Source organism: Poecilia mexicana, unplaced genomic scaffold (assembly GCF_051168715.1).
Source record: "Poecilia mexicana isolate PSO_F unplaced genomic scaffold, ASM5116871v1 scaffold_16, whole genome shotgun sequence".
NCBI lineage: Eukaryota > Metazoa > Chordata > Actinopteri > Cyprinodontiformes > Poeciliidae > Poecilia > Poecilia mexicana.
The window spans coordinates 9,806,114-9,831,877 of record NW_028263385.1 but is presented as its reverse complement, the minus strand read 5'-3'; the positions used below and the strand labels follow the sequence as shown (position 1 = coordinate 9,831,877).

Genomic DNA, 25,764 nt, shown 5'->3' with positions numbered 1-25,764 from the left:
GCACAATGCCACAATAAAAAAATGGTTAAGCAAGTGGCTCAGGATTAAAACACTTACATTTCAAGTCTACATCCTAGAATCTGATTCAGTCGAGAACATCTAATTGTGTCATTATTTAAGCTATGATCAACCAAGAACTGATTACTACTAATCATAATTTGGCTCAAATGCTGATGTTCTGCATGGTAACCTGTAAATATTGACACTTTGCATAAACCTGTTGTGTTTCTCAATAAAAACCTTTGGAAGATAGTAAATGTTTGTTACCAAACATCAGTATAACGTAGAAAAAAGAAACACTTAGGGAGGAACATTTCCTGCTAGCTACAATTTTAGACTCAACAGCTACAAACAGTTGGCAGACAAAGCTAGTTTTGGATTTCACAACTTGCACAAGCAAAAGTGACAACAAAGGCCGCAACTTATTGTTAAATTAAAGACGAACTCCACGGTTAAAAATCAGCCATTCCCATGTGATTCATTTACCTAAGAGCTTTGGGAATTTGAGCATCCGTCAATACTCTGCTGCCCTGCAGTTTCTACAATCTGTTTATCGACCCTAGCTGCGGAGGAGAGGGGAGATAGAAATAAACACCATCCATCACCTGCAGAACCCATTTCCACTTGCTGCCATTTTTACTTTTATTTAAGCTGCATCTCTAATAGCGTATGTAGTCATCTCGCAGCAAAATAAACAGGGCAGTATGAAATACCAGGATAATAATATGCTGCCTGCCTATTGTACCATTAAAGCACACAGTAATAGCCGAGGTCAGTGGTTAAATGAATAGTAAAGTGGTTGACATAGCAGCATTGAGTTAGAATTAGCTATTAACTATTTACCATGCGTGGTCCATGTTTGATTTGTTCTTGAATATCATTGCTGGTGGGGAATTTATAATGAGAAATAATCATTTAACTCTAACAGCACATTATTAAAAGGGTACATGTTTCATAAACATGCGCTGTAATTTCAAAATACTGTATAATTACCTGAACCACTCAACACAGAAGCAGAAAAACATAAATGATTCAACCTTTTCATAATCTTATAAACTTATATTGCTCACGTTTTTTGTTTTTTTTCTTGAACTCTGCCTACTTTTCTCCCAATTTTCAATCACATCCTCTTACTTGAACATAACAGATCCTGTGAAAAGAGGGGAAAAAAGTTGGAAAAGTAGAGACCAAAAAAAAAGTATTAGGCTTAAAATGGCATCTTCTGCAGATACATTTTACCTGTAGAATATCATCAAAGAATAGCAGCCAGGACCCAAGTGATTAAAATCCCTCAGTTTTTAATTGGCTGTTTATATTTAAATGCTTAGCTGATAATAATGATCAGAAGTTTTACTTCAGGCTTCCTGCATCTTCAAATCTGTTCCTGGCAAGTCTTTGGAAGGAGCTAATTTCAGTCTCTTGCGTGACCTTGGGTCATGATCTGTATCTTGTGACTGTAGGCGAGGATTGGAACATAAGTCTGATCGATAAATCAAAAGCTTCTCTTTAGGCTCAGTTCTTTCTTCACCAAAACAGAGCAGAGCCCACATTACTGCAGATGAGGCCCTAACCTGTCAGTCCAGGTCTTGCTCCATCCTACTGATGATCAGAACATCAAGATACTTTAATTCCTCTGCTACAAGCAAAGACAGGGAGGGAAACCAATGTGTGAGTTGAAAGTGGCAAACCCATCTGGCAGCGTCTGATGGGTCTGGCCCCCTTTTTACTGGATCTTTGTTGCCTTTGACATTAACTGCATTGTTATAGCCTCATTTGTAAAACACTTTGAATAAAAGCATCTATGAATGGACGTAATTTGATGTTAAACACAATTCAGTTACTTTTAGCTTGAAGAATACCCAAGTTAAATGTTAGAATTAACCATTTAACTTTTCCCCTTCTGAGGTTTCTAGATCACAAACATTGCTGATAGTGTGCAACAGACATAAGACTAGTGTTGTCAAAGACTTTTACACCAGTAAATTAGTAAAGCAAGCAAATATCAAAGCAGATTGAGTTCAGGAGCCCATTTTGTACCTAAATTATTCAAATGAAAAACATTTCTCAGATAATGATCAGGTTCTAGACAGAAAATTAACAAAAACAGATAAAATGTAGAAAACCCTTGAATTTTTTTTTTCAGATTGCACAGAGAACAAATTAAACCAGAAAATGATGACTAATGAAGTGTTGGAAAGGGAAGGATCTTCTTAAAGAGACAGAGACCAATTTCAAGGCTTCAGATACACCATCATGCAAAGTCAAAAGTCTTTTACGTTATTTTTATAACAACTAAAGGTAGAACAGTGAACCAACTTGGCTGTGCTATAAAATAACACTATGTTCTTGGAAGATACATAACACCCTCCCCCATTTAAACAAAGTATAGGTCTCTGCTCCTTTCAGATATACAGACAGATTTTGAACAATTTCATTTTCGCCGTAAGAACTGTGAGACAAAAACAATCATAGAGTTGAAATTTCTTTATTATCTTAAAATTATTACTGTTTGTAACATTACCAAACAGCATTCTCTGTGGATTACCTAAATAATTCAGACCCTTTCAGTCAGAGGCTTCCAAGGTGGAGTAATATTTCCAAACCCATATTGTTGGGTTTTGCAGTACCTTCAACTGTGGTAAAGCAGAGAATCTTTGTTGTTTGAAGAACTTTTAGTAAAAGGACAGGCAAACAGGGTAGAGGAAAAGGTCCCAATGCCCAGTTCCTTATTTCTGAACTTTGATGGTCCAATTTAATCCAAAGACCAAATCAAAGTCCAGAATGTAGAAATCACTACTTGGAAGGAGAGCAGAGTTCAGTCACCAAAATGATGCAATAATAAAATAAAATAAAAAATCCAACTCACTATCTCCAACAGGGGAAAGGCAGAGGAAGGGTCAACAAAACAGTCCAGGGCAGAATCGCAGATATCGGGGTAATTGCTTGAACTTGTGCTGGAAAGCTGAAACAGGGCTGCAGCCGACTTGGCAGAGGGCAGAAGGAAACAGGTCAGTTTTATAAGCAGCAGGACAGAAGCAGACAATCAGGCAATTACAGGGAGAGTAATTGATGCATTCAGGACTATCTGGGAAAACACATATCAGCTGCAACCGTTACATCTTTAATTTGGATTTTTTTTAAAGATGAAGTTTGAAGGCAGTAGACACAGCTCTTGTTTCTCCTTAACAGATCTCAATAGGCTCGCAATAGGACCCGGTTTCCTATCGCAAACATAACTAGTTATGACAAATCTTGGGATTTGAGATCGTGTTGACTTTATTTATATATGTATAATTTTTTATTATACATATTATTAATATAAACGTTACCGCCACATGCTAATTCACCCGATCTTTGTGGCAAGTGAGTGGAGAAGACATTTGCCTTGCTCAGTCCTGTATTTTGTACCATTAATATAGGAAATGGAGACAGGCTCGGTAAAATGAGCAGCTCATTAATCTTGGCAAATGGGCTTTTCCTCTATAACATCAATAATTTAAAAGTGGCTAAAAATCAATCTGCAAATTGACTACCACGTGCAGCATTGGAGTCAATCTGGGTAGATTGGGAATCTATGACCTTATTTTCAACTTGACTCATATTCACAATTTATTTGTGGCTTGCAGATGTTGCCTGTGTGTTGCTCATCCAGTTCTCTGGTCCTCAGGTTGCCCGTATGACCTGGAGCTCAGGGAGGTGAGAGACGACTCCCTGGTGCTCCGATGGGCGTCTCCGCTCTACGAGGGTCAAAGTCCGGTCAGTGGCTACATGCTGGAAATGAGCCAGGGAAACCAGTCAGACAACTGGACGATTCTGACTGCCAAACCTGTTTCTGAAACTCATTTCAAGGTGAGAGGTGGAAAAAAAACATTTTTACCAAAGGGGCATGGCAGATTTAACTTCAAAGTATATTAAACAGAAGTGTGTATTAGTCTTGAATAACCCAATCGGAACAAACTGCTCATATCTATGTCTGCAGCGTCAAGGTTTAAATCATTAATTGAGTTATGTCAGTGAGTTGTAAACAATGACTTTGCTTCCTGTGGCATCAAGGTGACAGGTCTGCAGACAGGTCACACCTACTGCTTCCGTGTGTCGGCTGTTAATAATGCAGGTGCTGGTCGTGCTTCCCTGCCCTCTGAGCCGGTCACAGTTCAGACCCAACCAGGTCAGTTTACTGGACTGATATTAGAATACAACTTTCTATAAACCTGTGCTGTCATTGGTTTATTAGCCTAACCAGGCCAAATTTGACTGTGGATAAGAATACTGAAGAGGACCTTGAATAGCACGTTATTTGCCTGTTAAATAAAATTAAGAAATGATTAGATTGTCATAATTTAAAGCTAAATTTAGCTCCCCAGAAGGCTGAGGGTTAGGGTTAGGGTAACATTTTCCTAAAATATTACATTTTTCTTTTAAACAAGCAAGCCCTTTATAGAAACTTGCCAGATGTATTTCATGATGATTTTTTTGGCAACTAGAAATGTTTTTAAAAAGCTGAAAAAAGGAGAAAGTGTAAAGAGTTTCATCTATAGCAGTATTATGTCTTTAAGAAAATTGACGTTCTTTAGAACATTTCCTAAAACCTTGTTAGGCTTTGATAAACTAACCAGCCCATGCCTAGTCGTCACAGCAGTTTTGAATTTTTCAGGAACCAAAGAGATTAAGATCGGTGTGGATGACGATGGGTTTATATTTTTGGGCTATGAGGCTGTTGAGATGAACGACGACAGCGAGTTTATCTGGAGCAAAGATTACACAGAACCCATCGATTCTCAGAGAACGAAAGCAGAAACCACAAAGAACAGGTAACATTACAACAAGCAACTTGTTCTGTTTTTGTTTTGAGTTAGGTTCCGTTCAGTTACTACTTAATTAATCATGACACATTAGTTATATTTTTGAGCTTTAGCTTCTGTCTTTTTTTTTTAGCACAAAGTCTGACAGCAGTCAGAGTCTACAGCAGACCTTGCTACAGACTCCAGAACACAAAGCTGAGTCTACTTAATTTGTCTTTTTACTTTATTGTTTGTCTATCAGGTCAGTTCTCACTTTCAAAGACCCATCTGAGGAAGATCTGGGTCTGTACACTGTGGAGATGAGTGACAGTCCTCAGCTCTCATCCAGCTATGAGTTTACAGCTGAAGGTACTTCCTGGACACCAGAAGCCTGAGTCTGATTTTAGGAATTAATTATTGTTTCTTCTCAGATATTGCCTTTACTTATCCCTCTACAATATCACCAGAGAAACACACTTTACTATTCTGTTTTGTGTTTCTTTTAAAGGTAATCTAACCTTCTACGTCTATATATTCTTTTGTCTTCTTCTATTTTTAGACCTCGAACGTCTCAAAGAGCTCAGCTGGCAGGTCAGAAACCCATGTATGTATCATCACTGAGGTGCAGAGGTGCTGAAGATCCAAACCTCAATAATCTCTTATCCTGCTATATATTATTTAAAGTATGCAGGTTTAATGCTGTTTTATAAGTTTTATGACCTGACCTGATCTGTCTTTGATTTCACTCTGCAGTGATTGCACTGAAGTCAACTTGGCAAGTGGAGGTGTCTGAGAAAGGCGGCGTGCGCCTTTGGCTTCAAACCGAGAGTCTGAGTAACTCTGCTGAACTCCGTCTTGTTTTTAACGACCGGGAAATCTCCACCTCTCCGGTAGGTTTCCTCCGTTGACAGATACCTTCTCAGATGACGAGCTGCAAGTGCTTCGTTTGGATTGCTGGATCTAATGGTTGAGGCCAGGTTGGATCAGTCAACACTTGAAAAATGTGGGTCTCTGATCACAACAAAACAACTCTGTGATCTCCTTCTAGTCGATATTATTTATGGGAGTCAGAGAAACATTATGGAAAATCACTTCAAATAGGTTTTTATGAAGCCATGTGAAAAAGAATGTTGCAAAGGCACGACGATGGCAAATGGCCACGTGAGGAAAAGCTGATTTAAATATTCTGTATGTTGTTTTTCTCTCTCCCTCTAACATTTGAATGTTTACATTATTAATAAAACAATATGAAGTATTCAGGATTTAAAGTCAAGGACTCAGAATAACATTTTAGTCCAGAATGTCCACGTTGTCACTAATATTGGTTTCTAAATACCAATATTATAGTAAAAAAAAACATTTCAATCACAGAAGCCTGTGATCAGATTTAAGTGTTATCTACTCTGTCTTCAAGTTTTAAACACAAGGAAAGTCACACACAAGCTTGAAAGAGTTTTTTTGGTTTCTGTATTATCAATGGGTTTATGTGTGCATCTGTCTTCCTAACAAGTCAGCGTGAGCCCAAAACAGCAATTAGTGCTCCAATAAACATCCTGCAAGGCAGGAAGTAGATGCTGTCAGCAAAGATGAAGAGCAGGTGAGTACGGCAGCAGAGAAGTCTGGAAGCTCAGTTAATTTAATTAAGTGAGGAAGACGAGAAGACCGCCTGAGGTGAAGATGGAGATAGCACTCGCATCTGAAAAAAAACATGTCACACTTGGTTAGTTGCTGGAGAGAGACTCAAACAGGCAATATTGCTGAATTTATTTTATTTTATTTTATTTTTAAGTTGGTAAATCAATAAATACAGAAGGAGGTAAGGCAATAACTGATGTTTTAAGAATAAAATTGTTTATTTTTGTCCTTCCTAAACAGGTGGACCCCTACATTGATAGTTTTTTGTACACTGTATAAAACCTCGAATCATGTCACAGTCCTTATATTTGAGCATAAAATGTGTAAATGAATCAGTGTCGTTCTAACAACAGACAATTTTAGAAAAAAATATTCTTTGTCTTAGTTATCACAGTTATAGTCAGGGACAGACACTGAATGCTTGACTGACATAACTTTTTTTGGTGTTTCACAAAAATAATAATAATCACTTACTTTTGCCATGTAAACCTAAGCAACCTAAAAATGATTTGATATTCCTACTAAACAGCTTACAGTTCAACATAGAACAACCTTCTATTTCTATTCCTTAAAACTTAGTTCATTTCCCAAGCAACTTGTATGTGAATTCTGTTCTCTCTGAATAAGCTATACATTCATGTTTGGAGCAGTCAGTGTAACACATGGTTTATTTTTATATATTTATATCCTCATAGCTCTTGGCTTAAACGTTATATCCATGTGCTTCATGCATATTAAATGAGGGGAAAAAGCAGTCAAAGTCCATTTGAAACCCTGAAGAACTTTGATCAAGATCACTTTGGAAGATTAAACAGAAATCTTGAGTTTTCAGCTGTGATCATAAAGAAATTATGGGCTAGCTTAAAACTTTTGCACAGAGATGTAAATGTCTGACATAACCTCACATGGGTCTGAGAGTTCCAGTCCCAAAAGTTACTGATCTCGCCCTGTCACAAACTAATCATATTTAGAAGAAAGATAGATGGTTTCACCTGGTATTTAAAAAAAAAAAAGAATCCAGATATCCAAAGACATCAGCACTGTAATCATCAGTGAACATCAGATGGATGTAAACATATTTAGCATATGTGTACGTTATGACAACAAGCTGAATATAATCATCGCCGCTGTTCCGTCCGAGTTATCGAACGGTGTTCTGAGGCGGCCGCTGGGAGAACAATGAACACAACCCCGAATGTTTATTGTGTCTCTTGGTTGTGACTGCTTTACATTCAGTGTCTTTCATTTTGTTCCATTATTTCCCAATATGAGGGCTCCGTCTGAACAGTACTGATTATACATTATTTCTAAATGATCACAGCTGAGGTTTGCAAATGCAGAAGCCATTTAACTGATTAGGGCCCTTGGGCTTGCCATACATCATAAATCACTTCCACCAACTGAGGCCTATCAACATGCAAGGCATACACTTAACTTCATGAGCATAAAAGCAATGAAAATGAGCTCGAGGTCTGTTCCCTCTGTGTCGCTGCTTGCATGTTTGTTTGTATGTTTGCATTTTTTAGAGAACAGAAATATTTTATCACCAGAGCGCAGATGTTTCTCCAGACCCTTTGCACTCTGATTCATGATGCATTCTCTTTGTGCAAGGAGCCATCTTTACAGAGGATACCAAACCGCTCGGGGGGCGAGCTGCCTGATTATGAGCTGATGAACGTTGCCTGCAGTGACATTTGTTTGTTTTTCTGCAGCGCCGAAAGGTAAACTTCGACAAGGCCAAAGGTCTGGTGGAGATACTGTTTGATCAGCTCTCTCAGGAGGACGAAGGCTCGTACACCGCTCAGCTGAGGGACGGCCGCGCCAAGAACCAATGCACTTTGGTCTTTGTGGATCAAAGTGAGTCATAAATTCACCCAACCACAGAGTTAGTCATTTTGCCTGCATTATGTATCACTGGGAAATACCAGCTTTGATTAATTGCAGCATTAAAAAAGGAATCAAAAGGGAAAAACTGCACAGAAAAACATTGTTGAATTTAAAAGATTCTACTCTTAGATAAAAATGAACAGATCTGCAAAATTAGAAAATATTTTAAACAGATGTATTTCTGTTTCTGTTCTAATTTGACCTCTGCTTGCTTTTAGAGTTTGTTGCAACAGTAGTCATACTCCTCTAACTTTAAGATTCTCACATTCCAACAGCAACTTTTTAAATGTATTTCACTGGGATTTTTTTTTTGTGATAATCCAGTACAAAAGAGTGCAGGATTTTGAAGTAGGTCAAAAATGACATCCTTTTCAAACATTTTTGCAAATAAAAATCTGAAATGTGTTTCATGCAAAGACATTTACCAAATTTTTACTAGATGCAAATAATTTTTCTTCAGCTTCACTGAGTTAGTCGGTTACTTAAAATCTAAAATAAAATAAAAAATTGTTTATGTATATGATGGTAATAAGACCAAGGTGAACATGCTCAATGTAGCCATATATTGAGCATGTTCACCTTAGCACAGTTTTACAGTCTGGTCTGTTGTATCTTATTAGAGTTTCGTGAGACACTGGCCCAGGCTGACTGGAATCGAAGGGACATTCAGAGAAAGACTGGTAAGACATCCTTAAAAAGCACAACTGACAGTAAATTAATAAATATTGATCATTCCTTACTTAAGGATGATTACACATTGCTTGAATCAACAGTGAACAAACATAAAAGAACACATAGCCAGAGGAAGATTTCTTTTCTTATGTTATGTATAGTTGGATTGTTATATGCTTTTGTCCCATGTAAATATTATAGAAACCTGGATGTCAAAAACACATTTTAACAAGAAGAGGGAACGCTAATAAAGGAGAAAAGTAAATGTGATAGAGTTAGCCAAAAGGCAAATATTCATGTGTTGTTCCTGGAATAAAAGATTTAGAGCTCTGAAATCTGTGCTTTATCTCCTTTCATCTCCATTTGTTGTGTATGCACAGAGGCCAATGTCCTAGTGGACACTTGTGCAAGAATCTCACACAATTTGTGTTTACTATTGTAAATCCAAGTTAGACTCAAAGTGTACAGATGCTCTTTTTGTTCAATACAGCTAGAATACTTCCATGCAAAAGAGAAATAAAACCACAGAATGATTTTATTTTATTTTTGCATTGATTTAAAAAGTGATGGCATAGATAATTTTGTGCTTCTCTTTTTGCTGTTAGTGCTTTGATGGATCATTCTAGTATAATTTAACTTAGCTATTATAAATGTGTGTTTTTATATGTTGTTTATTGTGGCTCAAAATAATTTGTTCCTTTTCTTCCAAGGACCTTATTTCCAGGAATTTTTGACATGGAGTGTGAATAAGGATTGTGAATTAATTATACAATGCAAGGTACTTTTATATCTCCTGCGTGAAAATTCCTGATGGTAGTGAGACAGTGCTGCTAAGATCATTGTAAGAGTGAAAATTCAGCTATTTTAGTACAAAGACCAATGGCAATTAGAAATTATTCTGTATTTTATTAATTGTTTAGAATATTCTGGGCAAGTTAGACTATTATTCTCACTCTTTGAATAATGTCTGATCTTGAAACATTGCTTTTTTAGAAAAGGATGAAGAAAAACAGCAGCATACTTTTACTAAAGATCAGAAAAAATTTTCTGTTTTTGAATACCCTAATGAAAAAAAATCATCCACCAAGTCAAGATTGAGTTCATGATCCGAGTAAAAGAAAAATAGCTTAAAATGTAGAAGTCTCTATGTTGTTGCACTCGTTGCTGCCAAGTGTATCACCAGCAGTTCATAGGTATAAGCCAGAGTTAGTTCTGCACATGGTACCAGGTTGGTTTAGAAATCTTTTTACCTTAGTAAATGAGAAAATCTTTGCATTATTTAAAAAAGCAAAAACAGAAGAAATTCGAAAAACACAAATGCTCTTTTTCACAGCACTTTAAACAGCATTTTATAGAGTTTCTTCAGGGGGTTAAGAATTTTGACCGAAGTAACTCTGTAAGAGAAGAAAAACAGGTTGCAGTTGTAATGGTGCAGTAAAATAAAATAAATTATTTAAAGCTTTTCTACACACTTAATATTTAATTACATAAAAAGATGTTCAACAGAACAAAAGGACAGTCTAAAGCCTTAGAACCATCAGAAAGCAAATATAATGACAAAACAGAAAGTGGACTGGGGTTTAGGCTCTGTGCAGAGACATATGGTGGAAACTTTTATTTCTGGTTAATATCTTCTGACTTTATTAATCTGATGGTGATATTATGTTATGTTTATATTTTAACGTTTATTAATTTTCACCATATGAACCTGTCTGAGCTCCTAGAGAAATTGTTTTCTGCAGCTACAAGGGAGCCAGACTGTCTCTTGTTTGCTTTTGGTTCTTTGTCCTCGGTATAACAACGATGTGTTGGCTTTCACAGACCTGTTCATCACGAGTGTCAGATTTTGTAGGCTTTAATATCATGCATGCGGTATTAATAAACCTGACAGAGTGATTTTCATTTAACGGTGCTTGGATACCTTTTTTTTTTTTCTCATAACATGATTGGTATCTCCTCGTTAACAGGTGACAAACACAAATAAGGACACGTCTTTCAAGTGGTTTAAGGATGGTTTGGAAATTAAAGACCTTTCTTATGATCAGACAACTGGGATTATCTCGCTCTCAATCTCACAGGTAATGGAAAAAAGATGAATCTCGCCCGTCTCTCTGTATTAGAAATTACATTCATAAACTGTAGCTGACACAGAGAAGCAACATAATAGCGACTCACGGTTGATAAAGGATAAAGTCTAGACAGATACTATACATCAGTGTGTCACTTTTAAAGTTAGCTTGAGCTGAAGTTAAATATGATATTAATCATTTTGGTTTTCTACAAGTATATTAAATTGTGGATTTCAAATGAACTTCCTTTAGGTGACGAAGAAAGAGGCCGGTTCATACAGAGCTGTGGTGTCAGACAGCCGAGGAGAGGATGTCAGCACCTTGGAGTTACTAGACAACGGTTCGACCAAACCTCATTACACAAACACGCTTCTTCCATCCGTAGTGGAAATGAAGCAATTAGAATTATAAGTAATCAAGTTCTGGTACAACAAGCTCTCTGAAGATGTATTTTTGTTTGTTTACAGAGTACGACAAGCTTCTCCAGCAGCTGAGTGAACAATGCGGTGAGTTGCACACATTTGATATGAAGTGTCCTGTGTTGTTACACAGGCATGCCATTTTAATTAACTATGCTATATTCACTCGGCTCCCTCCATTACGTTTATTACGCAAGACAAAAAGCTATATTTTCAACCTCACAAATTAACACAAACATGTACCAATAAGTAAGTAATCAAGAGTTCTGACTGCAGCATTGTCAGCCGGTCCGCTGCGGATTGAGAGCACTGCCGAAGGTTTCAAGATCTACTCCAGCCTCAGATACTACATTAGCTTCCTGAAGACAAGCTGGTACTTCAAGTAAGTCTGAGTGCAGAGCATCATTCTGACCAACATCCTGTGAGAAGCCAATACTTGGATTCCATCATTTGTATTTCCGTCCTGTGCAGTGTGTTTTCCAGGTCTGGATTAGTACAATCCTAATCAGAGATTTTTTTTTTTTGTCAAACATTTATCACAAACATGAATATCAGGTTAAGTTAGATAATTTACCTGAAGCACTGTTTTCCAGGTAGAAGTGATTATACAATGTATCATTTCAGTAAACTGAATTTGAGGATTTTCTTCTGTTTGGCAAGGATCAAAATTACCATTTCGAGTAAAGCAGGTAAAATGAACTTTGAGCACACATTCTCGATTTAACTATTTCTAATAGTTCAACTGATGTAAAATAATTCAATAATAATTCACACACACAACAAAACGTTAATTTTGCAAGCTGAACCTCATTCACATTTATTTTGAAAAGACCACCGTGTTACGGGATAAAATCAGACTCAAGCTGATCAGAAATTGTAAACTGCTGGAATGCCAGTTTCACTGTTCGCAGTGAAATGAGTTTTACTTGGTGTAATCATGAACTGAGAGGCTGCGAATGAAGAAAGACCCTGCTCCAAAATCACCACCTTCAGTCAATACAAATATTTTGAGTCATTCTATAAAAATGTTTTCTGGTCAGGTAAGATAATCACTGAGCTGTGACAATGAAAAGAAGCATGTAGAGGAGTCAAGATGAGATTTTAAGAAAACCGTATGGTCATATACGCTCAGTAAAGTTTTTATCCATTTTAGCAATGTCTTTAACTTTTAAAATTCCTTTTACATTTGACCCACTAATTTTATAAAACATATACTCAAATTTATGCCATACACACACGTCAATATGAAACACCAGGTTCACCCTGCTGCCAGCATTATAAAATGACTTTTCATGAAAGGTTTTCAGTTAGATGTCCTTTTTTCACATTTTTACAATTATGATTACAGTTTTTTAAGCAAAATGAAAGAAAAGGACCTCTTAGATTAGTTTAGTTTCAGAACTTCGTTTTCACTCAGTTTTGGTTTGACAGGTTAAAAAAAATGTTTCTTAAAGGGGCTATAGCACCACCTGCTGGAAGACTTTAAGAAGTTTAACACTCATGGATTAAATTTGAGTTTTTCATTTACCGAAGCTTCAAAAATCCTTGTTGTTAAAAAAAAAATATCGCATTTCAGCATCTAGATGAGATTTAGGTTACTTTAAATGTGGCATGTGTGAGACGAGCTGGTCTGAGTATTTAAAAAAAAATACTCATGCAAGTGTCTTGTCGATGTCAGAAATCAGAGAAGAATCCGAAGACTGGTTTAAGATGGTACAGAGGCAGCACTGACTCAAATAACTTGATATTAACAAGGTACGCAGAATGCCATTTCTGAATGCAGAACATTTTAACGCAGGAACTAATTGGGCTGCAGCAGTATAAGTAAATGTCAGTCCTGTCACATAGGAACGTTAAGCTTAGGCTACAGTTTGCAAGGATTTACTGAAGTTGAACATTATGCATCTTTTTAAAACATTGTCTGGTGAAAAGAGTCCTATTTCTACCTGCGAAGTGCAGATAGTGATGCCAGAATTTGGCATAAATTTGGCATAAAAAGTATGAATGCATAGATCTGTCCTGCAAACAAACAGGATAGATCTGGTCCTGCCTTTAATAAACAAACAGGCAGGACGTAACAGTGTAACTGCGTAACATTCTGGGAAACATTTTCTTGGCACATTTTGAGTCTTTCTTGCACCAACTGAGAGTCCAACGCCATGTTGACCTTGTTCTTGCCTTTGTAACCACAGAGTAATATTCTGTTGTCATCATGCAGTCTTATAAAGTTTGAATCCTCTCAAACTGGTTGTCATTTTAATACAGATCTCAGTCTAATAGGCCATCTTTGCATTTGGTGGAATAGTAAATTCCCATCATTCATGTGCAGCTGAAAAATCTGCAGTAACTGTGTGATCGTATCATGTCATTATGGACAAAAATCTATAATATCTTGATACACCTTGTTGAATGTATGTTATGAATAATTAGGCAGTTCTGGAAGTAAAAGAGGCTCTAAATTGGTACAAGCAAAGTGTAACTAATAAAGTGCCTGATGAGAGTAAATTGTATGTTGTAGTAGTAGTGTATGTAAACAGTAGATCTGTGCTTCATCCTGTGCTTTAGGGGGAAAAATATTGATCAAGAGACCAGGACAAAGCCAGGCAGCAGTATGCAGAAAGTCTGGATTGAAATCTTAAACCCAACAGAGAATGACAAAGGTGAATACATATTGGAGATGTTTGATGGCAAAGAGACACACAAACGGCTCTATGAACTGTCCACAGAAGGTAAGGCGCTGGTTTAAAACAAAATTCTATACAAATAAGATAATCCCAGGCGCAGAAATTAGATTGTCCATGTTGTGAATCTTGTTGTGTCTTTCAACAGCATTTGCTGAAGCCTTGCTGGAACATCAAAGGTTAAAGTAAGTGCATTGATTCAAGGGAAGAAGTTTGAACGTTTTGCTGTGTCAGTAACAGAAAACATGAATGAATCTGAATAAAACAGTTACAACAAAACAAACAAGTGCAGAGTTAGCTTGTTTGAAATTGGTACAGTGCAGTGTAAGCTTAAGCTGACTGTCTGATTTCATCCCTTAGGCAACTGGCCATTGCTGAGAAAAGTAAGTACCGTGTGATAACCCTCACGCCATATGTTTTTGTTTTTATTTGAGCTTAAATGATTTTTCTTTGGGTATCAACTCAGATAATATTCCCTGCTGATTTTCAGATCGCGCCAAGGTAGTAAAAGGGCTTCCAGATGTTGTAGCCATCATGGAGGGCAAGGTAAAGCGTTGTCAGAAATTATAAATAATTATAAATTATAAATGCCTCACACATTCTCTATTGCCAACCATTTTTGTTGTGATATCTTCTCAGTCTCTGTGTCTGACATGCTTCATTGATGGCGACCCAGCTCCTGAGATCTTCTGGCTACGCAATGACAGAGAAATCCTTGATCAGACTCAGTTTACCATCACGAAGGAGTCCAAGCGCACCTCCATCACCGTCAACAAGGTTACCACGGAGGATTCTGGAAAGTATAGTATCTTTGTGCGCAACCAGTATGGCTCTGAAACTGTTGATGTGACCTTGAGTGTGTACAAGAAGGGTGACAAACCTCCAGCTAATGCAGTAGAGATGGGTTAAACTTGCGAATTGGAGGAAAGCCCCAGTTTTACCCAGTCAGATATTTTATTTTATACACCAACAGAAAGTAGGACATCATGGTGATGTGGGAAGAAAATGATACAAAATTTTGAAATTCTTTTACAAATTCTTTTATGAGCACAGCTGGGCAAATACCTTATAAAATATATTTTTGCTGCAATTAAAGCTGCAAATGTCTTAGGTTATGTACGCTTTGAACATCCAAGTTAATTGCAAATTATCTCAGTCAGGCTGAATAGAGACCATCTGCAGACATCAGTTTTCAAGCAGTGACAATGGACTTCTAAAGGCAATTGGTTAAACTTCATGTAGGACAGTCTGGGGCTAAATATGAATTACGTTTTTCTTTTTCTTTTTTTTTTTTAGATTGTGAAACCCATTTTTTTTCTACATTGTGTTGGTCTATAAAGTAAAATCCCAGTAAAACTTCATGGGGAGTAAAACATGGAGTAGCTTAGTGCTACAACCTCCACTTTTGAGAACTGAAGGTAGCATAGCTCAAATGATACCTGCCACTCAATATGATAGCACTATTTTTGTTTGTCTGTGTGTTTGCTATTATTTTTGCATGTTTATTTGAGCTAGATTAATAGATCAGGTTAGGTTACAGAAATAATTTTATCATTGTGATTGTTTACTAGATGCTAATACAGAGTAAAACCTTTCTGAGCTGGTTTATTTTGGGGAAACTTAGTTTAGCTTAGTTTTACTTAAGAAGAGAAGAATACTAGATTCTTATAACGCTTCTGTTATTTTAATGTTGCATTTACTTGCAGCCTTTTAGTCTAAAGATAGATTTTGGCTGTGGGCCTGAGTTTTTAGAAAAAAAAACCCAGATGTATTGTTTGCCTGGTTTGTTGTCAATAAAACTATTTCCAACTTATTGTTTTTGCTGCATTTCTTTTATCCACACAAAACCAATGTAGTGAACTTTATAATCAAAAAATGAATTAAAAATTGACAGTAGGTGAGTTTGTTCAATTTTGCAACAGCTATGGTCTTTGAGTTTAAAAGCAAAGTCCTCAGTGTCAATAACCCTAATATGTGGTGCCACATTAGGTCAGGTAAGATCCATATTTGGAGATTCAGTGATGCACTGAGGAGAAGCTGCAGAGGTGAATGGAACTACTTTAGTGTTGCATGAAAAACTAAGTCTAAAATTAAAATATCTGCTAATCTTGTCAATTTTATACAATGTTAAATAGCAGTGAAGCACAAACAACAGTAAAATTCAACTTTTTTATTATCTATTCTCTGTTTGCATCTTGTCTCCTCTCTATTATAAATGATTGTGAACAGTGCATACATAGAGTGAATGTTTTGAAGACTAAATTTGCAGATGATATCTTGTACTTTACCCTAAGTTGTGATTTAAAAATTTCCTTGGCTGAGGCTGAAGCTTAAACATAAAAGAGTAACTGAACTCTGGGTTGTTCAAACAATCCTCAAAGGACTTTATTACTCACTCGGCATTGCACTGTGGAGCCTTTGCCTTTGGGTATAAAAGGAAGCAAATTCGAGTTCATTTTCTTCACATTGTGTTGAGCTTCGCACAGCTGTCTCAGCTTCCAAATACTTTTGGTGAAGGAGAACCCAGACTCTCTAGAAGACATGGATCTCAACGGAACATGGCAGGTGTACTCCCAGGAAAACTACGAAGAGTTCCTCCGAGCCATGGGTAAGAAACTTATTCACAAATTTTACTTTTATCAACACAGGCCGACACAGCTTTGCATTGCAGATTGGTTGTAATTCATGTCTAATGTTGCATCGAATATCAACAAATCTCTTCTACTCAACAGAACTCCCAGAAGATGTCATCAAGATGGCCAAAGACATCAAACCGATTACTGAGATTAAGCAGACGGGCAATGACTTTGTCATCACCTCCAAGACGCCTGGAAAGACTGTGACAAACTCCTTCACCATCGGGAAAGAAGCTGAAATTACCACCATGGATGGCAAGAAGCTAAAGGTCACTAACTTTTGTTTATTGTTTATACAGAGACAAATAATGTAGGTCTTCTCTATCCATTCTACATGTCTACAACACATCTGCAAAAATATTCTTTACAATTAAATTTTATCTCATATTATTGTTTTTTAGCCTCTAAATGATGCGTTATTTGCTTTATTGCTGGTGCTGAAATCTGTCTTCTTACCCCTCCTCAGTGCGTTGTCAATATAGAGGGAGGAAAACTGGTCTGCAAAACTGGCAAATTCAACCACACACAAGAGCTCAAAGGAGGAGAGATGATTGAGGTATGGTGCATCCAGATTTTTAGTCTTGCAGAAACATGTATTTCTGAAAGATAAATGCACAATAAGTTTTCAGACTGTTTGATTATAAGCTTTAAAATATGTGTCTTGTTCTGTCTTATCTAGACTCTGACTGTGGGCTCAACGACTCTTGTCAGGAAGAGCAGAAAGATTTAAACCTGACAGTGACAAAGATACAATGTCTATTTAAATAAAGAAAAAGTGTGCGTAATATGTGTGGTTTGTATTGTGTCATGTTCACATGTGGTGGCCAAAAAAAAGATGTATAAATCAAGCAGTGAGTATATCTTTGCTGACGCCATATAAATGTAATATTTTCTAAAGAACGAAAACATTGTCCCTGCAAAATCACATTACTGCCAGGCAAGCTGCTGAGCTCAGTGTTGGGCACAGTTCATTATGTAGATTGACATAACAAATCAAGTGATCTGAAATCCATGAACATTGCCCTCAAATGCAAATGCAAAACACAATAGGAATTTCTTCAACTACTACCACCAATAACAATAATAGTAACCTATATACGAATACATAATATTCTGAAATACATATTTAACAATATGTCAAACAAGCATTAAAAAAATAGCAAGTAAACAAATGAGTAATGCAGGATAACTTTCCTTGGTCTCAGTAGCCCTCAGTTTGGTTTTTCAGTGGTTACAGGACAGAAAACATTAGCTCACTTGTTTTATGTTTTAATTGTTTTTATAAATTAAATCATGACTATTTTTGGACAAGATAAAATAACACCCTTCAAGAATTTTTTTTTTAGTACGGTATATGTTCTATTGCAATCACAACAATAAGCCTCAGTGGATCAGGCAGGCACATCTGGAGATTGAAATATTCCTATCTCTGTCAGACCCCTTTGGAATTAAAAGGTGGTTTTTATCTCCAGACCCAAAGTTTCAATAAGGCGTAGATCTGGACTTTGATGTGACAACTTTTGACGTTTGAATTTATAAAAGCACTAAAACATCTAAAAGGCCTTTTAATGGCACTTTGCAATATCACATTAGCTCTTAAGGACAGGGAGGGTAGGTTCTCTGTCATCAAGGACACTTCCACTTGCTGAATTACATCAGTTTTTCAAGAGACACGTGACGAGAAGTCCAGTCACCTTCTGTAGCAATGTGTGCTACATTCCAATGTAGCACACATTGAAATGCTACAGTGCAATGTGTCTGCTGTGTTTATAATATGGTGTACTGAGACTCTGTATTTATATCTCATATAATATTACAGAAATGGTTTTATTTGTGAATGTAATATGAAGATCATGATTTTGTAGCATGCAGCAGTCTGTATCCAAGATAAATTTCCTTTAGGACAATAAGGTCCATCTTATCTTATCTCGATCCCTCAGAAAAATCTTCCTTCTCTTCTATTTGCTCGCAAATTTCCTCTTCAACACTTTGCACTAGATATTATTTATTGTACTACTGCCGGTTGCATTCTCATCCCCTGCTCGTATAAACTACCTGGACAGTTTTTGATATGTGTGAATCCAGCATCTGATGCGAAAACTGTATATAACTGTACAGTGCCAAAAAGTTTTTTTTTCGTGTGTGTGTGTGTGTGTGTGTGTTGTTTCGTTATAATAAATGGTATACCTTTTTCAACAACTTTGGGTGTAATTTTCTAAAAAAAAAAAAAAAAAAATTTAATAAATATTAACAAGTAAATAAGTAAAAACTTGTAAAATAGGAGAAAACAGAAAAAGGAGAGACAAACATGGGGGGAGGGAAGGGATTTATTTTCTTTTTTTCTTTTTTTACTTTGATGTCAGTTTAAAAGTGCATTCTTTCACATTTTTAACACCAATTAAAACCAATCTTAATAAGGGCACGTCTCAAAATACTTGGTGACTTATCCAAGGGAGAAATTAGCAGCCAATTGTTTCCGTGTTTCACAATTTAGAGTAAGGAGACTTTGCTATGTCATGTGACCAAAAGAAAAGCGGGGAGGAATTTGAAAATAGAACAAAATTCTGTAAATAAAAGAACTGAGCCGAGTTTAACTTTCAGATGGCGGAAGATCACCTGAAAGCTAAAAACAGCAACAGTTGGTGATAGTTAGCAGATAAAACAGGGGTTAAACTTAGGCACATTTGTCAACTGAGTGTCGAGCTTACAAAATGCAAATAGATTGAAACTTTAAATCCATAAATAAGCAAGTCTCCTTTAATCCAATCACTATTTTTTTTATATTGTTTTATATAATTTGCACTAAGCATCTTTCACCCTACACTGTGTAATACAAAAGAATAAAAAACATGTGCAAGATCTCCGTAAAGATAACAGTGCTGGGTACGGTTAAATGCTATAGGCATGAAGGGAGTTTTTTACGTTTTTTTAACAAAAATATTCTTCAGTATTGAAGTTAAGACATGTCCTTAGCATGTCTTATACATTCAGTGTTATTACTAAAAATACTTTTGTCAGACAGGCATCAAACATGGCCTGTAAATGTACATATGCTACAAGAACTTTATACATTTCATTATATACATGGCTCCTGAACACAATTCACAATCTCTTTGTTTTGTTATTTTCTATGCTGGCCATAAACAGCTTCAACTCTGCAAAGGGAAAAGAAAAGAAAAAAAAACACAAAAGAGCCTTAACGAAAGACCAAAACTCATAAAATAGAGAATTCATAAAGATAGTCCATTGCATTTCCATCTAGCATCCCAACCTGCCGTTTTAAGGGGTAAGTCTGATTACAGTGCAAGAGGGTAAACATCAGGCAGCGGCAAGAGGCAACAAGGGTGCCGATAATCAGATGGTCAATAAGAGACAGAACTTGTAAACAAACACCAGCCTTCTGTCTCACGCAGGGACCCTTGGGCCACACGCGTCCCTAAAGAAAGAGCTCCTTAGTTCTCTCTCGCTTCGGCACAAACGGGTGCAGCTAGCAGGGACACGCGAGCGTGGCCCCCTTCCGCATGCTAAGGCTGCACCGCCGTGCTGAAGAGACAGACTACTGAAGGGTAGTAACAGTACTGATTGTAGAGATGAACAGTAAGGAAATGTCCGCTCACCACAGAGGCAAGAGAGTGGAAGTTATTAACCACACAGAGGGTGTGAAAAATATGCAGCAAATAACATTGCTTTGGTTACACACAGCGCTTTCAATCGCAACAAAAGGACTTGTACAAAATAATGCTTTGATAGAGTGTAGCAGGCTTTGGACACACTCAACTCCTATAGTGCATGTGCGCACAGCGCAATAAAAAAGGATACAGGAGTTGGTTGTCCAAGGCCTGTGTGCCATGGTCTCTTATTACCCTTTGAGATCAGTCTTTCAGCTTGTCCTGTACATAGCTACTAGCTCATGTCAAATAAAACAGATTTTTTTCCCTGCAGAACTACAGTTGAGTGCCTTTTTCATTCCAAACAAGGAAAGTAATATCTAGGAAAATAAAATGGGGCGATTTAAAAGAAAAAACAAAAACAAGTGCTACAAATGTGAACTTACTTTAGCACCTGAAGCTTCGGAGCTCACTCCAAAGGTTCAACCTCAAAACGAATGAAAAAGAGAACAAGTGTCTGTCCACAGAAATGGACCGTATAAGTGTTGGAATTTACCTGACCTACAATACAACCCCTATTTTGGGAAAAGGACACTCAAACTGCTTTAACAGCCAACACTAAAAACAACAAAACAAAACAGAAGTTTAAAAAAAAAAAAGGATCCAGTCATCAGTTAAAGAAACTGGCTCCACTAAAGGCAGGGCCAACCAGCAAGGCCACATGGCTGTAATATCTTTAAAACAGTTAGAAAACTCTAAAACAGTTACAAATGCCCAACTTTGAGAGGATTTAAGCCAAAAATGAGAAATCTATTACAACCACGGGGTGTTCCTGGAAAGCGGGTGCCTAAACAGAGTCGCAGTAAATTGGCTGGATATTAATGAGGTGGAGGTTTCTATCTCAAGCCTGCACTTTCAGGAGGCTCTTTAGCTGGAAGGCCATTATCTCTCTGTGGTCACAGGATCCCATAGGGAAAGACACCCAATGACTGGGAGGTTTGGGCAACACGCTGGGCGAGGGCGGCTCACTGAACTTAGGCCCTGCATAACTCGGGCTGCCCTGAGTTGCTAGCAGCGTATTAAGGTGAGACACTGCGCCCTCCCAGTTTTGATCGTAGGTGGTGGCGAAACGGACAGAAGCATTCTTCTCCACAGACGCGGCCTGCCGTGCCTCCGGAGACCTGTGGTAGGTGGTGCCCTTGTCACTCCGGCGGTGACCGTGATGGTGAAGGCCCGCCGCCCCTCCCACGGATGCCACTACTGCTCCGCTCTGGTCGCGGCTCCTCTGCTTGGCCTTGCCGAGCTGGTGGCTCTTCTTGGGGCGTTCAGGGTGGGAAATTGGAATGTTGTACCTCTCTCCACCTCCCATGTTTCTGTACTACCTGTCACCTAGAGGAGGAGATCATAACGTCATTTGGGTGCACAGTTGTGAAAATGCATTGCTATTGACTTGTGAGTAAATCTCAGCTTCATTTACCTACATTTACTTGTACAATAACCACACTGCAAGCAACATATTTCGCAACTTCTGAACTCCAATTTAAATGAACAAAAACTATTACGTTATTTTTCTGTTTTTGTTTTGATCACAGAATGCATGATAACATCTGATGCACGCTTTTATTCTGTGACAATTGAGTAGAAATAGGGGGTAAAAATTGGCAAAGGGACGAATGGACTCAGCCCTCTTGAAGAAAAACAGCGCCTACGTGCAGCAACACCAGAGAGCTGCGCCCCTCCCCCACTCACAGAAGCAAAACAGCTCCAGCTCACCTCTTTGTTGTCAGGCTGAAGACGATGAGATCCTGCTTTAATCTTTCACCGCCGATCGGTCCCCAGGTCCTCGAAGTAGTTCTCTGTCTACTTCTCGCTGCACTTGTGTGTCCAGCAAGGTCTGAGGTTTTCATGTGCCAATGATCGTTGTTTTGCCGTGAAGCCGAGCTGAACATCAATTCACCTCGGCGCACGATGCTCCAAGAAGTCGACTGCCTGTAAAATAAAACGGCACAGAAATGTGTTTTGAATGTGCAGAGAAACAAAAGTGCACGTAATAACGGTTCAACTGCACATCAGATTATGTAACAAAGCATTCATTACTTGTTGTTCGACTGTTTTGCAAAGTGCGTCATCAACAGACTGCAGCCCGAACACCGTTAACCCTCTCAACTTAGATAGCATAACATTAAATTAAAAATGGCGTAATTTTTAAAAAGGTTACATAACAAAACTAAATTAATTCATTGCTTAATTATTTCAGAATTAATTGAAAACTATTTTTATGCAAGGACATTTTTATCTAAAACATCTAGTCAAATTTCATTCGTCATTATGTTGTAATTAACTCATAATTACAAACATTTTCTAAAAATCTAATTCATTAAACATCTACGTGAGTCAGTCTGGCACCCAACCAAAACAAAGAAACTGAACTCAACATGGCGACCGCATACAAAGCTGATTCGCTTACCGACTTCCTCAGGCTTTGTTGTTGAAGCCTTTCGTCGAAAAAAATATAGGTAGCCTCGGATATCCTTCGGCAGATACTGTAGGAAGAACAGCAAAGCTATATTTCCTACAAATCTGTCACTCTCGAGGCTTATATGTTGTTACCAGTGGCCGTAAATACGCCACTTCTCCCTCCCGACACTGAACTGCAACAAAATGGAATCTGTAGCACAAATATGTATTCGTTGCGCTAACAGTTCTGACCAATCGTGTCTCGCCTGCGAGGCGAACGACCAATCGGCGACCAGAGGAGCAGACGCATACGAGCCTGTTGCCAGAGCGCTGACGTCAATCGCTAATCCTCCTCCCCCTTCCTTTGTTGGGGCTGTTTTCGGGTATTTCCTGTGAGAAGTCGGAAAAACAACACTGAGCAGCTGTTTTCACCTCAAAAATTTCACATATTTCATACTAAATTTGGTTAAAAAAAAGACCCCGTTGACGCATAAAACACTACTACGTGTATGCAGTGTCTTTATATGAACCTATGCTTAATGGCGTCAACAAAAAAGATAAATACATTTATAGTTTTAATTTTAAAGTGTCTCATCCAATGTCTGTCACAGGAAGTGTGTTTTGTCAGCATTCGTATCTATATAGGTTAAATTTGCTATGAGGCTGAGCAACAGGCTGTTCAAACTGAAAAGGCCCCATCCCCCCACAGTCACGCCTGTCTACGTGATAAAACATCTTGCTCACACTGAAACTCTGTTTTACGATTCTTCTTGATTGTTACAGATGTCATTTGTCATAATTTGTTAAATGTTTATAATGAGTTACTTTATGAATTTGTCAGATGATTATTACCATGTTTTCTGTCATAATCCAGTTTGAAAGCTGAGAGGCAAAGACCCAAATCAGACTCAGACAACAATGTGAAAGACCCATGACATATGTTCAACTGTTATAGGCATTTTTGTGAAGATCTCATTTTCTGTTTACTCATGAATGGTTCCTAGCAAACCACTGAGACTTTCACTAAACAACTGTATACATGGATTAAATAAATTGATCCTTTCATACTTTATGCAATAATAAATTGTGGTTGCAACATAACAGTTTGTAATTTTGGAATGATGAAAACTAGATATAAAGTCTGTCTGGTATATTTTGTTTGCTCATTTTGATTGTGCAAGTCACTGAATAACATTTTAAAGTTTATTTTTAAACTTTCAACTCTTGTTTGTCTCCTAGGGCGTTGAAGGACTTTGGTTAATGACGTTACGGCTAACCTTAAAAATGTTCCAGTAGGTTTTTATGGGAGATCTAAATCTACAGTACACGAGACAACCAGCATGAAAGGTTATCTAATCTTCAAGTCCACGATCAAGTTAACATTTCTTATTTGAAGACTCTGGACTTTAAAGGGGTTATGCAACACTGTGTCAAGCAGCCAGTCCTAGCTGATGAATTGTGGGAGGGAACGCCTTAGAGCAAACCCTTTGAAGGGGGTTGTGCCCATCAGGAGTCAGCTATCTAAGGAAAGTAGGTCACTGAGAGGTTTGTACAGGTCACACACACAACATATCCGTTTCCAAATGTTGGCATGTGTTTACATGCCAAACAACAGTCGTCCCCAACCCCCGAGCCGCGGACCGGTGCCGGTCTGTGGACCAATTGGTACCGGGCGGCCCACAAGAAATAATTAAATATTTCCGTTTTATGTATTACCTGAGTCTGGAGAATCTTTATTTTAATTTTTTTTATTTTTTACCGGATTCTCTAGGTTATGTCGTGCGCGCCAACATTGATCCCACAAGCAGCAAAATGAGTAAGAAACAGATCACACTTTGGAAAAAAAATTTTGCTTAGGGGACAAGGTCCTGAGAAGAGACATGAGAATCCCGCACCATACTGATTCCCACATTCCAAGCCCGATCTGCATTCCAACCGCGTCGCCACTTAGAGACCAAGCACCTTGTGCATAAGCAACACTTCGGGTGTCATTCTCTCCAGTCACTCCCAGATGGGACTGTCTTGTTGCAGAGAAACAAGCTCAGGGCTCCCACTGATTTGTCGTTTTCTGAGTCAAAATTTTCATTAAAGTAAAATTTTCGTTTTCGTGGCGCATCTGTATCTTATTTTGAAGGGATGTGTAAACGTTACCATAGCGACGAGAGTCAGAAAGCGTTAGGGCAGTGGTCTAGAGGAGATGAGTAGAGCTCGAGTCTTAAGTCTGGTTCACACGCACGATTTTAGGATTGTAGGCCGATTTTCCAAACCTCTGTGACCACACACAACACGAGCCGATCAAAGTACAACAGGTTCGATCGGTTCATGTGTCCAGCCACTCGGCCGCAGGAGCAACACACCACATACGAACCGATTTTTCCCACGAACATCCCAATCCCTGAAGAAAATTCCGTAAACCCTCCAACATACCATACGTGAATTTAGAGTACCAAACATGTTCGACGATGTACAAGCAACAGTGATAGTCTGTGGATTTATTTTAAGCGATAAAAGACGTAACAAAAAGAAAAAAACGTTGGATAAAAGACTGTGGGAGCAGCCGCACTATTTGCTGCACTATGCATTAAACCGGGCTCTCAGTTGGCGATGTCAGTTGTTGGGATTCCCCTCCGTGCTTACGTCACCGCACTTTCTGATTGGCTACCTGTCACATTCAACAGGTTGAGTTCTTGCTCCCAGTAAGGGAAAACCCCTCACCCTGCGTTAATCGGGCCAAGACAATTCAACATGTTAAATATGCCCGATTTTAGATGGGAGCGGACCGACGTTCCACGTAACACACCACACACTGCAGGATGATCGGTTATAATTATCGCAAGCGACAATCTTAGAACTCAGAACATTCTAAGATTGTCATAAGGGGAAAATCGGCGCAAATTTTTTTTTTAATTGTGTCATATG

General features: G+C 38.0%; 3 protein-coding genes across 3 annotated transcripts in view; 2 read left to right on the top strand and 1 right to left on the bottom strand.

Moving 5' to 3' along the window:
• The window catches only part of myom3 (myomesin 3), a 60,697-nt gene extending 44,740 nt beyond the window's left edge, over positions 1-15,957 (top strand). The window contains exons 20-37 of the mRNA XM_088013546.1: positions 3,668-3,849; positions 4,054-4,168; positions 4,655-4,811; positions 5,044-5,150; positions 5,341-5,385; positions 5,535-5,671; positions 8,129-8,273; positions 8,924-8,983; positions 9,686-9,753; positions 10,943-11,053; positions 11,297-11,384; positions 11,512-11,550; positions 11,740-11,845; positions 14,029-14,192; positions 14,293-14,329; positions 14,505-14,527; positions 14,635-14,690; positions 14,784-15,957. Coding sequence (XP_087869672.1) covers positions 3,668-3,849; positions 4,054-4,168; positions 4,655-4,811; positions 5,044-5,150; positions 5,341-5,385; positions 5,535-5,671; positions 8,129-8,273; positions 8,924-8,983; positions 9,686-9,753; positions 10,943-11,053; positions 11,297-11,384; positions 11,512-11,550; positions 11,740-11,845; positions 14,029-14,192; positions 14,293-14,329; positions 14,505-14,527; positions 14,635-14,690; positions 14,784-15,053 — 1,910 coding nt within the window. The 3' untranslated portion in view covers positions 15,054-15,957. The remainder of the gene's footprint in view (positions 1-3,667; positions 3,850-4,053; positions 4,169-4,654; positions 4,812-5,043; positions 5,151-5,340; positions 5,386-5,534; positions 5,672-8,128; positions 8,274-8,923; positions 8,984-9,685; positions 9,754-10,942; positions 11,054-11,296; positions 11,385-11,511; positions 11,551-11,739; positions 11,846-14,028; positions 14,193-14,292; positions 14,330-14,504; positions 14,528-14,634; positions 14,691-14,783) is intronic.
• Positions 15,958-16,617: 660 nt separating this feature from the next.
• fabp10a (fatty acid binding protein 10a, liver basic) lies at positions 16,618-17,565 on the top strand. Its single transcript, XM_014987339.2, has 4 exons — positions 16,618-16,752; positions 16,877-17,049; positions 17,247-17,336; positions 17,460-17,565. The coding sequence occupies exons 1-4, from the start codon at positions 16,686-16,688 to the stop codon at positions 17,508-17,510; spliced, it is 381 nt and encodes a 126-aa protein (XP_014842825.1). The 5' UTR covers positions 16,618-16,685; the 3' UTR covers positions 17,511-17,565.
• A 1,524-nt stretch (positions 17,566-19,089) lies between these two features.
• pnrc2 (proline-rich nuclear receptor coactivator 2) lies at positions 19,090-23,060 on the bottom strand. Its single transcript, XM_014987338.2, has 3 exons — positions 22,856-23,060; positions 22,162-22,377; positions 19,090-21,777 (listed from the first exon to the last, which is right to left on the bottom strand). The coding sequence occupies exon 3, from the start codon at positions 21,755-21,757 to the stop codon at positions 21,290-21,292; it is 468 nt and encodes a 155-aa protein (XP_014842824.1). The 5' UTR covers positions 21,758-21,777; positions 22,162-22,377; positions 22,856-23,060; the 3' UTR covers positions 19,090-21,289.
• Between the last annotated feature and the right edge of the window lie 2,704 nt (positions 23,061-25,764).